Source organism: Carcharodon carcharias, chromosome 31 (assembly GCF_017639515.1).
Source record: "Carcharodon carcharias isolate sCarCar2 chromosome 31, sCarCar2.pri, whole genome shotgun sequence".
In the NCBI taxonomy this organism is placed as follows: Eukaryota; Metazoa; Chordata; class Chondrichthyes; order Lamniformes; family Lamnidae; genus Carcharodon; species Carcharodon carcharias.
The window spans coordinates 24111892-24126440 of NC_054497.1; the positions used below are offsets into that span (position 1 = coordinate 24111892).

Below are 14549 nucleotides of genomic sequence, written 5' to 3' on the forward strand. Positions count from 1 at the left end.
CGGCTGCAACAACAGCAGCGCAGAAATAGGGGAAATTAAAAAGACTTTTCTTCAATTTCTTTTGAACGTCGTTTTTAGTGGTTATAAAAAAAAATCAGCAATAGCTGGGGGTTGGGGGGTGTGTGAAAAGGCTGTTTGACTGGGCAAGGGAGCGGGGATGAAAATCTCCAGACACACATGCAATAAGAGTTGGCAACCCAGGCGCTGCCTGAGAGCGCAGGGGAGGCAGGTTCAATTGAGGCATTCAAGAGGGAATTGGATTATTATCTGAAATGGAAAAAATTGCAAGTCTAGGGGGAGGAGGCAGGGTGGGGCGGATAGTAGCACCTTTAGAGGGCCTGCACAGACACGACAGGCCGAAAGGCTGATCCTAAGTGTGTATCAAACCGCACCCCCAGCGCAAAGAGAGCCCCCAACCCAGGCCCGGGAGACCTGCTACTGGGACAGGCCCAAGTCGGCACCACTTCCCTCACCCAGCCCGAGTCTGCCCTCTGCTGCCGGCCGCTGGGGCCTAACTCCGCACCAGAAGCCGCCTAAACCGCCCGCCCGCGTCGCCCTGGCAACCGTCCCGGAAGTGAACGGCCGGAGAGCTGCGAGCTGATTGGTGGAGGGCGGGGCCGGGTCGCCTATAAAAAGCGTCACTTCCGGCGCACGCCCTCTTTGCCGCCGAGCTTCCACACGGCGTTGTACCGAGTGAGTGAGTGACTGACTGAGTGAAAAGGGAATCAATCGAGCCCGCTGCACACACCGGGCTTCCGCATTATAATAATAAGCAACATCTTACCGAGTGTCAGAAAGTAGGGGGGGAGGGAGGATCATTGAAAGCGCTTCAGTCACGGAGTGCGGGACGAGTTAGGCCTCAGGCTTTGGGCCTCGGGCCCTCAGCGCTCAGGCGGCCATCAACATGTGGCTGCTTTTACTTACTGATGTCCTCGCTGTGGGGTCCCGGCGGGTGGGGTGGATTTCGAGAGAAGCGTCGGCCCTAGGCCGCAATCACCTGTCAGAGGGGCCACCAGACATGAATGGGGCACCACGTGACCCTGAGTGGTCCTGAGGTCAATTATTCCAAGTCACGTGTCAGTGGAGATGACATAGTTGACAACTGGAGCTGACAACTTACAGGTTGGCATTTATTGCCCATCCCCAGTTGGTGAGCTGCCTTCTTGAACTGCCTGTTGCCACAGAATATGGTGTAGATACGCCCACGGTGCTGTGAGGTAGGGAGTTCCAGGATTTTGACCCAGTGATATAGTTCCAAATCAGGATGCTGTGTGGAGAGGAACTTGGTTCCCGTGCGTCTACTGCCCTTGTGCTTCTAGGAGGTACATATTAACATCAGCACCTTGCCAAGAAGAAGCCTTGGCTTATTTATGGCACCGCTTCTTGCGGATTGTACACATTGTAGTTCTGGTAGACGTTATTTTCAGGCTGTGCCAAGGCACCATGGTCACCAAGCATCTTGGCGGTATGAGTCACACAGACTTGATCTAATTGCTGGTCTGCTGATTTGTTTGTGAGTTGGGGCAACAGTGGAAATGGTTGTACAGAAGCCAAATACTGCAGATGTTAGAAACCTGCAGTAAAGACTGAAGATGCTGGAAATTCTCAGTGCCTGTAGAGAGAAAGGGTTAACATGACCTTTCATCAGAAGCTCCTGATGAGATATTCTGACACTTCAATTGTGGAGTAGTAAATTTGTGTGCCTGTGTTCCATGTTTGGATCTGTTTAATGTGCTGGACTCTTGTCCCTCAGGTTACCCATCGTTGCTTTTAACGGGAAACGTTCACAATGTCCGGAGGTCTCGATGTGCTGCAGATGAAGGAGGAGGATGTCCTCAAATTCCTTGCTGCTTCTACCCACCTGGGCAGCACCAACCTGGACTTCCAAATGGAGCAATATGTCTACAAGAGGAAAAGTGATGGTAGGCACTTGGCAACTGAGTCAAAGAGGGAAGCTTAAAGTACACCCGGAAAGGTTACTTGTCATTATGTAGAGTTAGTGTCCAGTCCAAAGCTGAAGGTCCCAGAAAAACCCATTGTAATCTGTTCCAATCTGGTATTTTAGACAAAATTGGTTGCATTTCCTGTTTTAGTTGGGAACTGTTAAATCACTCCTATTGTGGCTTCTTTAATATTTGGGCTGAAGTTAAGGTATGTCACTGCTGGGGAAAGGAGCTCTTCTATTCAAGCACCTGGTGTTGGTGTCCAGCTCCACTTCAGTAATGTGCTGCGCTGCCGATCTTGGCAGAGATACTAAAGCTGTGATGTCACGTCACTGATAACCCATTACCTCTGGCTGTCCTTAAAATGTACTTGTTTATTTGAACCTGTCTTAATTTTTTTTTGTCTGATTATGTGCCTGTGAAATGCCATGATGCGTTTTAATGGTACTGCAGGTGTACAGCTATCGGACCCCGTATCTGGGATGCTTGGGATCTTCCGGAATTGGGGATTTTACGGATTTTGGGTCCTGCATGATGCCCTGATAAAACATGAAAAAAAGTATAGAAATAAAACTAAAGCTACAAAGTCTTTTACTTACATTTATTGTTTTATCGTTTAAGCTTTTTACTTTACATTTACATCTTCATTTTATTATTTCACATCTCAACTGAAGAAGAGTCCGCTGTTGTACAGACAGAGGCTGCAGGACTTGAAGGCTCAGACTCCGGCTCCGTCTTACCTCCTTTAAACATGTCCTGCAGCTTAAATGGTTTCAAATATGTGGGCTTTTCTTTCCAAAACACCTCTTGTATTTTGTAGACCCACATAATATGCTACTCTGCAATGAAGCTCTTCTCCATCCCCTGAACCAATTCCTCCGTAATGCTTATTCACCTGTTAAAGACACTTTTTCCTGTTCATCCAACACACCATTTTCATTATCATTCTCGTTCTTATTCAGGACCATGTCGCATATTTCACTGTCTGTGAACTGGAGCATCATTGTCAACATTCAGACAATTTTTGACAGCTTCCTTGTCCAATAACTTGGCTTCAGCAAACCTTGCGCATAAATCTGCAATGACTTTTTCCTCAAGACACATGGAAGCCATTAAAATCAGGCTAATTTTCACAATCATCATTTAGGAATATGATGCAGTGGATTGGTCCGATGTTTTTCAAGTGCTTCTGTATTGTGACACCGCTGATGTCATTGAGATCGCAGGGTCCAGGATTTATATGTGCCCTGGCTAACTGTGCGTGCAAAGTATATTAACGCCACAAATTATGCCATCCGTTTATCAAAATATCCTGGGGTGCATTGGCCCAGGCCTTTGCAGCACTCCAGTGTGCATCTTTAACAATTCACTAAATCCCAAGCCTCTATTGCATGTAGTGAACATTTTGTGTGTGGATTCAGCCTTGTACCTTGTGTATATATAAAAGCAAGCATTTTTTCCACTTCTCATGCCTGGCTTCACTTGCTGGTTGTACTGTAGACTGTTGCAGCCAGCAATGCCCTTTAGGGAAGAAAATCTCAGCAGGCTGAGGAGAGTTTATTCTGACAGTCTGGCCTCAATTTGAACTCTGGCCCATTAAAACCACACAGGTTCCCCAATTCCTTTGCTTTTTTTTTCATTCACAGGATGTGGGCGTTCTTGGTGCGATCAGCATTATTGACGGCTTCTCATCAGGCCATTTCAGAGGGCCGTGGGCCACATTGCTGTTGGTCTGGAGTCACATGTAGGCCATACTGGGTAGGGACAGCAGATTTCTTTCCCTAAAGGGCATTAGTGAACCAGGTGGGTTTCAGTGGCAATCCAGTAGTTTCATAGTCATTACTGAGACTGGCTTTTTATTCCAGAATTATCTAATGAACTAAATTTAAATTCTCCGGCTGCAGCCGTGGCATTTGGATTCGTGTCTTTGGATCTTTAGCCCAGGCCTCTGGATAACTAATTCATTATTTTACTATAGCTTAAATTAGAAGGCTTAATGACTCATTTTCTTTTGATGAGAATGTTAGTTGTGAGCTTGCTATGTTATCTCGCAAGTGGTAGTAAGGGTGTCCTGTCTACAGGAGCCACTTGTTTGGTGAGGTGTTAAGGGGGGTGAAATTTCAGCACATTGATTGGTACTGCATAGTGCACTGAGAAAGACAGAGCTATATTTTTATCTCAGACCATGTTATGTCAAAGCTGTATGCCTCTCTGTTGAGGTAGCATGCTCCAGTCCCAAGAGGAAGATTCAGGTCCTGGAGACTGTGCAGAGAAGGGCTGAGGGACTGATATGCACCATTGGGAAATTGACCAGGAAAAAATTGGCGTCAGCCTCCGAGGGATGTGGAGTGATTCTATTTTTCATTTTCTTTCTGCACATTCTTAAAACTCAGTGCTGAGGTCAGTCCCTGGCCAATGAACTCTGGGTGTCGGAGGTGTGCTATAGTAAATTGGCAGGAGTTTCGCTAACACCACTAGAGTCTGACTTAATGAGTGGGGTTTGATAGTAGTTCCTGCTACACCTGTACTGCCTGGTATTCCCTTGCACTGGAGAATGTCCAGGTTTCTGTGCACTAACCTAGAAATAATTGAAGTGGATGGATTTGGGTTAGAAAGAGGCAAACTGTTATCTTGTGCAGCCTTGTTATGTGGTTGGAGTTTAAGGCTCTAAGTAATGATTCAATGTTATCCAAAGAATCTTCTTCACCCTCCTCATCCCTGCCCCGGAATTGCACTGTCCTGTACAATGCAATCTGTTTGGCTAATTAGGTTGGTTCATGAGTTGTCTCCAGCCTCCGCTGTCTGTTGCCGATAGTGGTGGTGGAGCATTTTCCTCCCTTCCTGTGAGGTTTCTCCTCTTGGGCTTCCCCAGCTCTGGGCTGTTTTTAGTTGGAGAGGAAGGAAGAATTTGCATTGATAAAGTGCATGACACATTCCCCAGGATGTCCAAAAGTGCTTTACAACCAATCAGTCTTGAAATCAAACTCTGTGCTCTTAGCCCTGGGGGGATAAACTCAAACTCTGGAATTCTCTCCCTAAACCTCACTACATCTTTCTCCTTACACCTATCTCTGTGACCTTACTTGTCTTAATAACCCCATGTGGGTTCAGTGTCAAACTCTTTGATGTGGCTCGTTGAGGTGTATTGGGCCACCACTATGTTAAAAGTGTGATTATAAATGCAAGTTGTTTGTAGGGTATCCAACCTTTTCGTAGAATCTTGCAGCCCAAGAGGCCATTTGGCCCATTGCCCTATTGCCCTGTATTGGGCTGTTTGAAAGAGTTGTCTAATGAATTCCACCCTGTGTTCTTTCCCTGTCACCCTGTAAATCTTTGAGTATCCAATTCCGTTTTCTGGATACTCGAGGTGCTCCAGAGACATTGGAGAGGTCGGGGGAAAGAGGGGATTATATAGAACACTGGATACTAAACCCAGGATTAATTTTGATCCCCTACTTTATACGTTTGTGTTTTGTTCTTTATACTCATATACGTTTGTATGTTTTGTTTATTAACAGGTATCTATATCATCAACCTGAAGAAGACATGGGAGAAGTTGCTGCTCGCAGCTCGTGCCATTGTCTCTATCGAGAACCCAGCTGACGTCTGCGTCATCTCCTCCAGACCGTTTGGGCAGGTGTGTGCAGAAGAAATGACCTGTCTGCTCTGTATTCTCCATCGGCCGCTGTTATCATTGTGCCATTTTATGTCTCGTAGAACTGCACGTTATTAAAACCTGGGGGTTAGGGCTGATACCTTGGCCAGTGATCTCTCAGGTGTCGGAAATGTGCTACATTAATGCTGGCAGGTTTTTCGCTAACACCACAAGGGTCGGTATGACTCGATGAGTGGGGTTTGATAGTAATCCTTGTCACAATTTATCTCAAACTAGACTCAGTTTAATTAACGTTGATGCATCAGTATTACTGCGGAGTACCACTTATCATTTAGCTGGAAGTTTTTGGAAGCTGAGAATGGAAACGTTAGAAGGAGATTAAGACTGAAAGGGGATCTGAGAGATTTGCTTTGTTTTAAAATCCCTGCAGAAGTTTGAACACTGAAACCATGTTGGGAGTTATACACGTGTGTTGTCTGCTCTGGGAGGCACTCAGCTGTAGCAGAGCTGTGTATGAAGGCTCGGCTGAGTTACCAATAAGTTCCTTTAACATTTGTTTACCATGATTGCCTCTGCTCCCTCAGCGTGCTGTCCTGAAGTTTGCTGCTGCCACTGGCGCCACCCCCATTGCTGGAAGGTTTACCCCAGGTACATTCACCAATCAGATCCAGGCCGCCTTCAGGGAGCCCCGTCTGTTGGTGGTGACAGACCCTCGACAGGATCATCAGCCCTTAACTGAAGCATCATACGTTAACATCCCCACCATTGCCATGTGCAACACTGACTCGCCCCTGCGTTACGTGGATATCGCAGTCCCATGCAACAACAAGGTACAGCTGTCTAACTGAATTCATCCGATGTTGTTTAATTGTTGTGACTTTAACTTTATTCTGAAGTTTCCGTTTTCTTTCTCCTCTCTTGATCCTCTAAATAGACGGGTAAGTTTCCTGTTCTTGGGCCTTTGCTGCCATGAAGTGTATGTTAGAACCATCCACTTTCTTTATTCATCCAATTAATCTGAACAGTGGATGGAGTGGCCAGGATGGAGAGCCTGTTCTTGGGGACTCGAACATACGAAATAGGAACAGGAGTAGACCATTCAGCCCATCGAGCCTGCTCTGCCATTCAGTAAGATCATGGCTGATCTGTTTTTATTACTAATTCCACATTCCCATCTACCCCTGATAACCTTTGATTCCCTTGCCTAACAAGAATCTGTCTACCTCCTTAAAGATATTCAATGACCCTGCCTCCTGAAACAGCCTCAAAGTCACACAATCCTCAGAAAAAAATTCTTCTCATCTGTCCTAAAAGGACAATCCCTAATTTCAAAACACTGCCCTCTAGTTCTGGACTCACCCACAAGTGGAAACACGTCCCATGTCCCCCTTTTCAGTACCATTCAGGACTTGGTACATTTCAATCAAGTCACCCCTCACTCTTCTAAACTCTGGTGGAAACAAGCCCAGCCTGCCTAACCTTTCCTCATAAGACAACCCACTCAATCCAGGTATTAACCTAGTAAACTGCCTCTAATGCATTAACATCCTTCATTAAATAAAGAGACCAAAACTCCACAGAGTATTCGAGATGCGGTGTCACCAATGCCTTGTATAACTGAAGCGTAACATCCTTTTATGTTCAAAGGGTTGTTATAAAGGGTAGCATTCCATTAGCCTTCTTGATTACTTGCTGTTCCTGCATACTGACTTTTTGAGTCATACACAAGAACACCGAGATCCCCTGCACCTCTGAATTCTGTAGTCGTTCTCCATTTAAGTAATATGCTTTTTTTATTCTTCCTAACTTTTCATTTCCCCACATTGTACTCCATCTGCCAGATTTTTGCCCACTCAATCAACCTATCTATATCCATCTGCAACCTCCTTATGTTCTCTTCACAACATACTTTCCTACTTACCTTTGTATCATCTGTAAATTTAGCTACCATGGCTTTGCTGCCCTCATCCATGTCAATGTATAAATTGTAAAATGTTGAGGCCCCAGTACAGACCTCTACGGGACTCCACTCTTTGCATCCCGCCAATCAGAAAAAGACCCATTTACGCATACTCTGTTTTCTCCCAGCCAGCCAATCTTCTCTCCGTGCTAATACGTTACCCCCTACACCAGGAGCTTTTATTTTCCGCAATAACCTTTGATCTGGCACCTTATCGAATGCATTCTGGAAATCCAAGTACAGCACATCTACAGGCTTCCCTTTATCCACGGTGCAAAGAACTCCAATAAGTTGGTTAAACATGATTTCCCTTTCACAAAACCATGCTGACTCTTCCCAATTACCGTGAGTTTTTCTAAGTGCCCAACTATAACCTGTTTATTGATCGATTCTAGCACCTTCCCCATGACAGCCATCAGGCTAACTGGTCTGTAGTTTCCTGTTTTCTGCCTCCCTCCCTTCTTGAATAGAGAGGTTATATTTGTTACTTTCCAGTCTGCTGGAACATTTCCAGACTCTAACGATTTTGGGGAAAATTAACAGTGCATCTATGACCTTGTTAGCCACCTTTTTTAAGAGCCTTGGATGAAGTCCATCAAGACTTGGAGACTTGTCAGCCTGTAGCTCCAGCAGTTTGCTCAGTGCCGCTTCCCTAGTGATTGTAATTTCACCAAGTTCCCCTCTCCCTTCCACCACTTGATTTACGGCTATTCCTGGAATGATTTTTGTATCCTCTATAGTGAAGACAGAAGCAAAATATTTGGTCGTTTCATCTGCCATTTTGTTATTATCGATTATTAACACCCCATTCTCACTCTCTAGAGGACCAACACTCACTTTACTTAGTGTTTTTCTTTTTAAATACCTGAAGAAGCTCTTGCTATCCGTTCTTACATTTCCAGCTAGCTTCCTCTCATTTTCCAGTTCTTTCTTCTGATTAACCATTTAGTCATTTTTTGCCATTCTTTATATTCTGACCATTCGTCTGACCTGCCACTCACCTTTGTGCAGTTAGATGCTTTTTCATTAAGTTTGATGCTTTCTTTACTACTTTAGTTAATCACAGATGGTGGTTCCTCCCCTTAGAATATTTCTTTATAGAAGGAATATACTTACTCATCTGAAATATCCCCTTAAATGTCCCCCACTGTTCCTCTATTGATTATCCTCTAGCTTAGTACCCAGTTCACTTCAGCTAGCTCAGCTCTCTTGCCCATGTAGTTGCCCTTTTTTAAGTTTAAAACATTAGCCTTAGACCCACAGTTTTCTCTTTCAAACTGGATGTAAAATTCAATGATATTGTGGTCGCTGTTACTTCAGGGTGTCTTTACTCTGAGGTCACAGAGAGTTCCTCATTCTGCTAAGGATGCTGCTCCAGACTAGTCAATGCCAAGAGAACAAAAACAGTTTCACTTGTCAAGTGCTTTGTTCCAGTATGAGATTTTGAGAGGGACTAAATCCTGAATTGCTTCAAAATGAGATGGCAGTTAACAAATGGGAGCAAAGTTGAGCTCAGTTTGAAGAGCTCGAAGAGTGGCCACTCTAATACCTCATTTCACTAGGGATCTGGAGACTAGTTTAATACTATATCTAGTTGTAAAGAAATTTAATTGGAATCAGCTAAAGCATCTTTCAGAAAGGCAGATCATGTCTGACACTCAGGTGAAGTATGTGGTGGCTGGGGAAAGGTGTATGTGGACTTTCAGAACATTTTTGTCAAGATGCCACATTGGGGACTATAAAAGGAAATAGAATTAGGGAGAGGGTCAGAAATCTGATTAAAACCTGGTCTCTCCCAATTTCTTGGTAGTGGTGGGTTTGCAATATATGAATGCACATTGCTAGAACTTGGAGCTGAGGCCAGTCAGTGGCCGATGAACTCTGAGAGTAGGAAATGTGCGACATTATTCTGCAGGAATCTCTAACACTGCTCGAGTCTCTGGCTCAAGTGAGTAAGGTCTGGTAGTAAAGCCTGCTACATTGCCAGTGTAATGCTGACGGGTTCAGAAGCAAGCAATTAACTGAGAAACCCTGACTGTTTAGGACTGCTCTGAACTGGTAGAATGAATAAATAAATAAATGGGTGTCATCATTTGTATTCTGGAATTGTTTCAATAGGGTATTTCAAACAACTCTTGGAATTATGATAGTTTATGATCTTAATCTTTTAGATGAGTCGGTTGAGATTTACTTCGATAGAATATCTAACAAGGGGGGTGGGGTGAAGTGGAGCTAAACAGGATTTTGTGTTGCAACAGTATTTACATTTCATGGCTTTGTGGTGTTCTGCGTTTGTATATAATTTCTTTGTAATGTGAGGGTTCAGGTGTTGCTCACTGCTGCCCTCTTTCAAGGATCACATGAATGGAGCAGGAGGGCTTCTGATAGCTGTGGGACAGCACTGCCCCCGTGAGTTCTTGTCATCTGGTGACGTTGGTACTCATTGAGATGACATTGTCCATCCCTCGTAGCAAGCAGCATTTGGGCATACCCAATGAGTTGCTGTTACAAAGCACTGCTGACAGTTCTGTTTGCATTGTAGATCAAGGCAGATAAAGGCAGGTTGAAACGGTTAATGATACCATATTAAAGAGATGCAGTCAAATCCACTGCAAATGATGTGTTGGGTTTTGTAACCTTGTGTCTTTGCATGCAGTTCAGAAGACTCTAGAACTTATCTCAAATGCTGTTAGGATTTCAATCTCTCATTGCAGGTTTAAAGGATGGGAGCTGATGAACATAACTGTTTGTCTTGTCTGTTAGGGTGCCCACTCCATTGGTCTGATGTGGTGGATGCTTGCCCGGGAAGTTCTGCGTATGCGTGGTACCATTAGCCGCGAACATCCATGGGAGGTGATGCCTGATCTGTACTTCTACAGGGATCCTGATGAGGTGTGTTTGATAAATAGCTGATTAACTTGCTATTGAAAGTTTTAGTTGGGTTGCCATGCGTTCTGGTAAACTACCTCTGAAATCTTCTTGTTCCTGGAGGTCTTTGTGTAGTGGTTTTAATTTTTTAATTTCAAAATTGAGGCTTACTGGAATTATTTTGTTGGGAGAGAATCAGATTTGGTTGCGTGATTATGTCACTGATGCACTACTCCGGCACCCAGCTAAGATTGTCTTTGTAGGTGTAGGCATCTTTCCGTTGGATTGATGAATGACTTGTGGCTGTTGCTTGCCTTATAACTGTTTTTACCAATCCTGTTGTAGATTGAGAAGGAGGAACAAGCTGCTGCAGAGAAGGCTGCTGGTAAGGAGGAGTACCAGGGAGAGTGGACTGCTCCTGTTGCAGAGTTCGTTCAACCTGAGGTTACCGACTGGCCTGAGGGGGTGCAGGTCCCTTCTGTGCCCATCCAGCAGTTTGCAGCTGCAACTGGTAAAAACCTGGCTGAGACACTGGAGGCAGCAAGTCCATACGCGAAGCCAGCAACGTTCACTGCTGAAACAGCTACAAGTGAGTTTAGGGATAAACAGCATTTTCTGAATGATTGAGGTCAGAGATGGAAGGTTGTGTTGGGGGAGGGCAGGGGTGGAGGTGACCTTTAAAGAGCTTTAGTTTTTTCTGTCTCCCCTCACCCGTGTGGTTAACATTTCCTTCTGGTGTATAGTTCCACTTACTGTGCAACATTCAAGAGACTTCCGAACCTCATCTTCCACTTAATATCTGCTCACACGTTGTGATCATCACAAGGGTTTTGATCTCCATTTCCAGACAAGCACAAAAGATTATTGTTGGAAAATGTTGACTGATTTCTGAGTTACCAAAGCTTTAATCTGTGCTAATGAGTATCCCATTTCCAGCTTGTCAGCAATAGGAGTTTTCAGATTCGGGTGGGTGTATGATATTTCACTATATCACAAAGGGCAGAATTCACCATTGCTGGTAGATTTTGTGGATTGCAAAATTAAACTTGTCCAGCATTTCTACCACGCCAGAATTCAGCCGCCAGAGACAGTCCAGTGCAGGATCCTGTGACCTGCCATAGTCCAGGACAGAGTCTGGTAGCCCAGTGAAAACTGTTTTTAACAAAAATGAAACTGGCTGAACGCAATATTTGGTAGGAGGATTATACAGTTCAAGTTTCAAGGTCTGCAATTTCTGGTTTGCTGAAGTATCCGGGAAACATGCAAATAGCTATTTGTGGAGAGGGAAAATGGGGATGACAATTTAGCAACAAAGTGCAAGCTGGAGTAGGGGATACCCACTGCCAAAAATGAAATGCTTATGGAATAAACTTACAATTCTGAATCCTTTCCATGATAAACCCTTGTGAAGGTGCTCGAGTTGGAGTGTTTGAGTTGGACTCATCATTTGATTACATTAGCACTATAGGATCCAGTATTGGCTCCCTCTCCTCGTGACTGAGGATCTTCTGAGTGCAGGATTTCTCTAATGCTTTTCCCTCTCTTTCTTTTAACAGAGGACTGGAGTGCTCAGCCTGCTGCTGAAGACTGGTCTGCTGCTCCCACTGCACAGGCTCCAGAATGGGGTGGTGCTACCGCTGATTGGTCCTAAGACTGGGTCGGAATTGGCCAGAAAACTCACCTGCCTGTCTGCATTTGGTTGAAAAGGAAATAAAATGATTTGTTTTTAAACATTCTTGTTTGGTGTAATAAATTTAATCTTTCCTTTGATTCCAGTACTAAAGGAAAAACAATTGGAGCTCTGTTCCAGCTAGTTTTTACTCTTGTGTTGCACCCGATCGGATGTTGAGGTTGCTGTTTTCCTGGGCAGCTGATACCCCCTCTCAAATGATGGGCACAAACTGACTGAGGTAGAGTCTGCTGTAATTGAGAAACTGACTCGGAACCATTCCCCACAATCGGGCTCTTCAGCCTTGGTTTGTGAGGCTGGGCCTGCCACATTTGGGCTTGGTGATAGGGCTGTGTGGTGTTAGTGCAGGAAACAGTTTCTGCTCTGTGAGAGCAGCCTTTGACTGGAACATCTTGTTATCCCTGAGCATTTATAAAGTAGGAGGATAACTACAGTAGTAAATTAGGGACATGAGTTTCTTTGTCAAGAAGCAATATTAATTATTCATTAAAGGGATGTAGGAGCTACTTGTAAGGCCAGCATTTATTGCCCTTGAGAAGGTGTTGGTGAGCCGCTGCAGTTCATGTGGTGTAGCGGTGCTGTAAGGGAGGGAGTTTCAGGATTTTGACAGTGACAAAACGGTGATATATTTCCAAGCCAGGCTTGGACAAATTTCCATGACCCTTGAGCTAGCTGGTAGAGGTCACATGTTTGATGAGTTGCTGATGGTGCATCTTGCGGATGGCTAGTTTCTTAAGGAAAAGTAAATGCTAAGATCTTCTGAGTCTTCTGTTTCAGGATGGAAGGTTATCTCAGGGCATTGCTTCATGAACTCTATATCTTGTACAAAATCTGGGACCGGTTCTTACCCACTAAGAATAGTTGTAAATTAACGTGCCAATTGCAATATATCTGCATATTGCATCCTACATCGAGAAATGCAAAGAGCCCTACTTAAGAACAGTCTCCATTACACTAACAGATGGTGTGGGGACTGAGTCAAAAGATCATTCATTGACATAACATGTACCAGACATATATCTTTGCAGCACTGAACTGAAATACTATTGCATGCAAATGCAACCTATTACATTGTCCAGAAATGTTGCTTCTTGGCTGCAGGTGTAAGCACTGATGTCACTAACTCACAGTTGCTGTTGTCAAACAGTCCTCCCAGTGCTGTAGGATCTGATGGCTGTGAAACTTGGTGTGCACCAGGGAGTAATTCTAGGCCCTCCCTGATTTGTGATGTTGCTGGTACTAACAGGCCAAGCTTGCTGAACATTGTTGAAAATTCTGCACTAGGTGGAACCTCTCCTCGATTTTTCAAAGTTAAGGGCTCTCTTGGCCTTGGCTGATTAATTGTATGAAGCATTGAGACATTTAATTGGGAAAGTGCTGTGCAAATATTTAATGGACAGAAGTAAAAATACCTGTGACATCATAACTCAATTGTATTGGGAATGATGCAACTGTAGACGGATCTGCATCTGGCTAATGCAGGACCAAACTGGTTGAAATTTCAAATGCGCTCTCCAATAGTATTTTTGGCTCCATTAACTCAATGTGCAGCCCAAATGGCCATTGCCAGGGCTTTAATTCTTCTTTCCCAGCTCTGATCTTAGCTTCTGAAACCAAGCATTGTGTGCCCTCTTTGGTACATTGTCCAACTGCTCATTCTTCCATTTGATCCTAGATTATCAACAGGATCTACCTGTGGGTGATCCCAATTCTGTACCTGGGGGTGTGCACATTCCTGATTTTAATCTCTCCAACATTGATGACAGTGCTTTCAGCTGCCAGCGTACTAAGCTCTGGAATTCTCTCCCTAAAGCTGCCTACCTCTTTACTCCTTTTAAGATGCTACTCAAAAGCCAACCTCTTCGATTAACCTTTTACTCGTTTGTTCTAATATCTCCCATGGTTCAGTGCCAAATTTTGTTTGATGATACCAGTGTGATGGACCTTCAGCCATTTACTACGACAAAGTTGCTTTATAAATGCAAGTTATTGTTGCAGTGGGTGTCACTATCCCTCCCATCCTAATGGCAACTGAAGGCCATGGTGAACTGAATTGAACTGAACCTGGGAATTTCTGTATAGTGCAAGGCCACACTGAGCTTTTGCCTAACTGTGATCTTGACAAACTGTGTTCACTCCTATGATCAAAGTGGGGCCTGCTAGGTAAGAAAGATCCATAGAGTGCCTGATATTGAATCATACAAACCAGGTCTTGTTGCATTTGGACATGGGCTGCTTCAGTATCTGAGGAGCCGTGAATGGTGCTGAACATTGTGCAATCATCAATGAACATCTCCACTTCTGACCTTATGATGGAAGCTCCTCGGAGCCTGCTTCTTTGTATACCAACTTCATCTCACTGCGTCCCCATCAACATTAAAGAAATTCTGCAAATCCTGCTTCAGCTAGTTGAACTCACCTGAACTATAGCTCCTCTGTGAAGGAATCCTCACTGGACTCTTTCTGGATTCT

The 14549-nt window shown here is 44.3% G+C and overlaps 1 protein-coding gene and 3 non-coding genes across 5 annotated transcripts; all 4 read left to right on the plus strand.

Moving 5' to 3' along the window:
- The first annotated feature begins 608 nt into the window (after positions 1-608).
- rpsa (ribosomal protein SA) lies at positions 609-12118 on the plus strand. Of its 2 annotated transcripts, none has more exons than XM_041178016.1 (7): positions 609-693; positions 1754-1922; positions 5462-5580; positions 6144-6389; positions 10283-10411; positions 10733-10976; positions 11944-12118. In XM_041178016.1, the coding sequence occupies exons 2-7, from the start codon at positions 1790-1792 to the stop codon at positions 12036-12038; spliced, it is 966 nt and encodes a 321-aa protein (XP_041033950.1). In that variant the 5' UTR covers positions 609-693; positions 1754-1789; the 3' UTR covers positions 12039-12118. The 2 variants fall into 2 exon arrangements, with proteins under 2 accessions (XP_041033950.1, XP_041033951.1); XM_041178017.1 differs by having other exon boundaries at positions 670-697.
- Positions 4315-4467, plus strand: LOC121271855. The gene has a single exon (XR_005941773.1). It is a non-coding gene; the product is annotated as a small nucleolar RNA SNORA62/SNORA6 family (small nucleolar RNA).
- Positions 5662-5822, plus strand: LOC121271856. Its single transcript, XR_005941774.1, has one exon. It is a non-coding gene; the product is annotated as a small nucleolar RNA SNORA62/SNORA6 family (small nucleolar RNA).
- LOC121271858 lies at positions 9350-9502 on the plus strand. The gene has a single exon (XR_005941776.1). It is a non-coding gene; the product is annotated as a small nucleolar RNA SNORA62/SNORA6 family (small nucleolar RNA).
- Positions 12119-14549: the final 2431 nt, after the last annotated feature.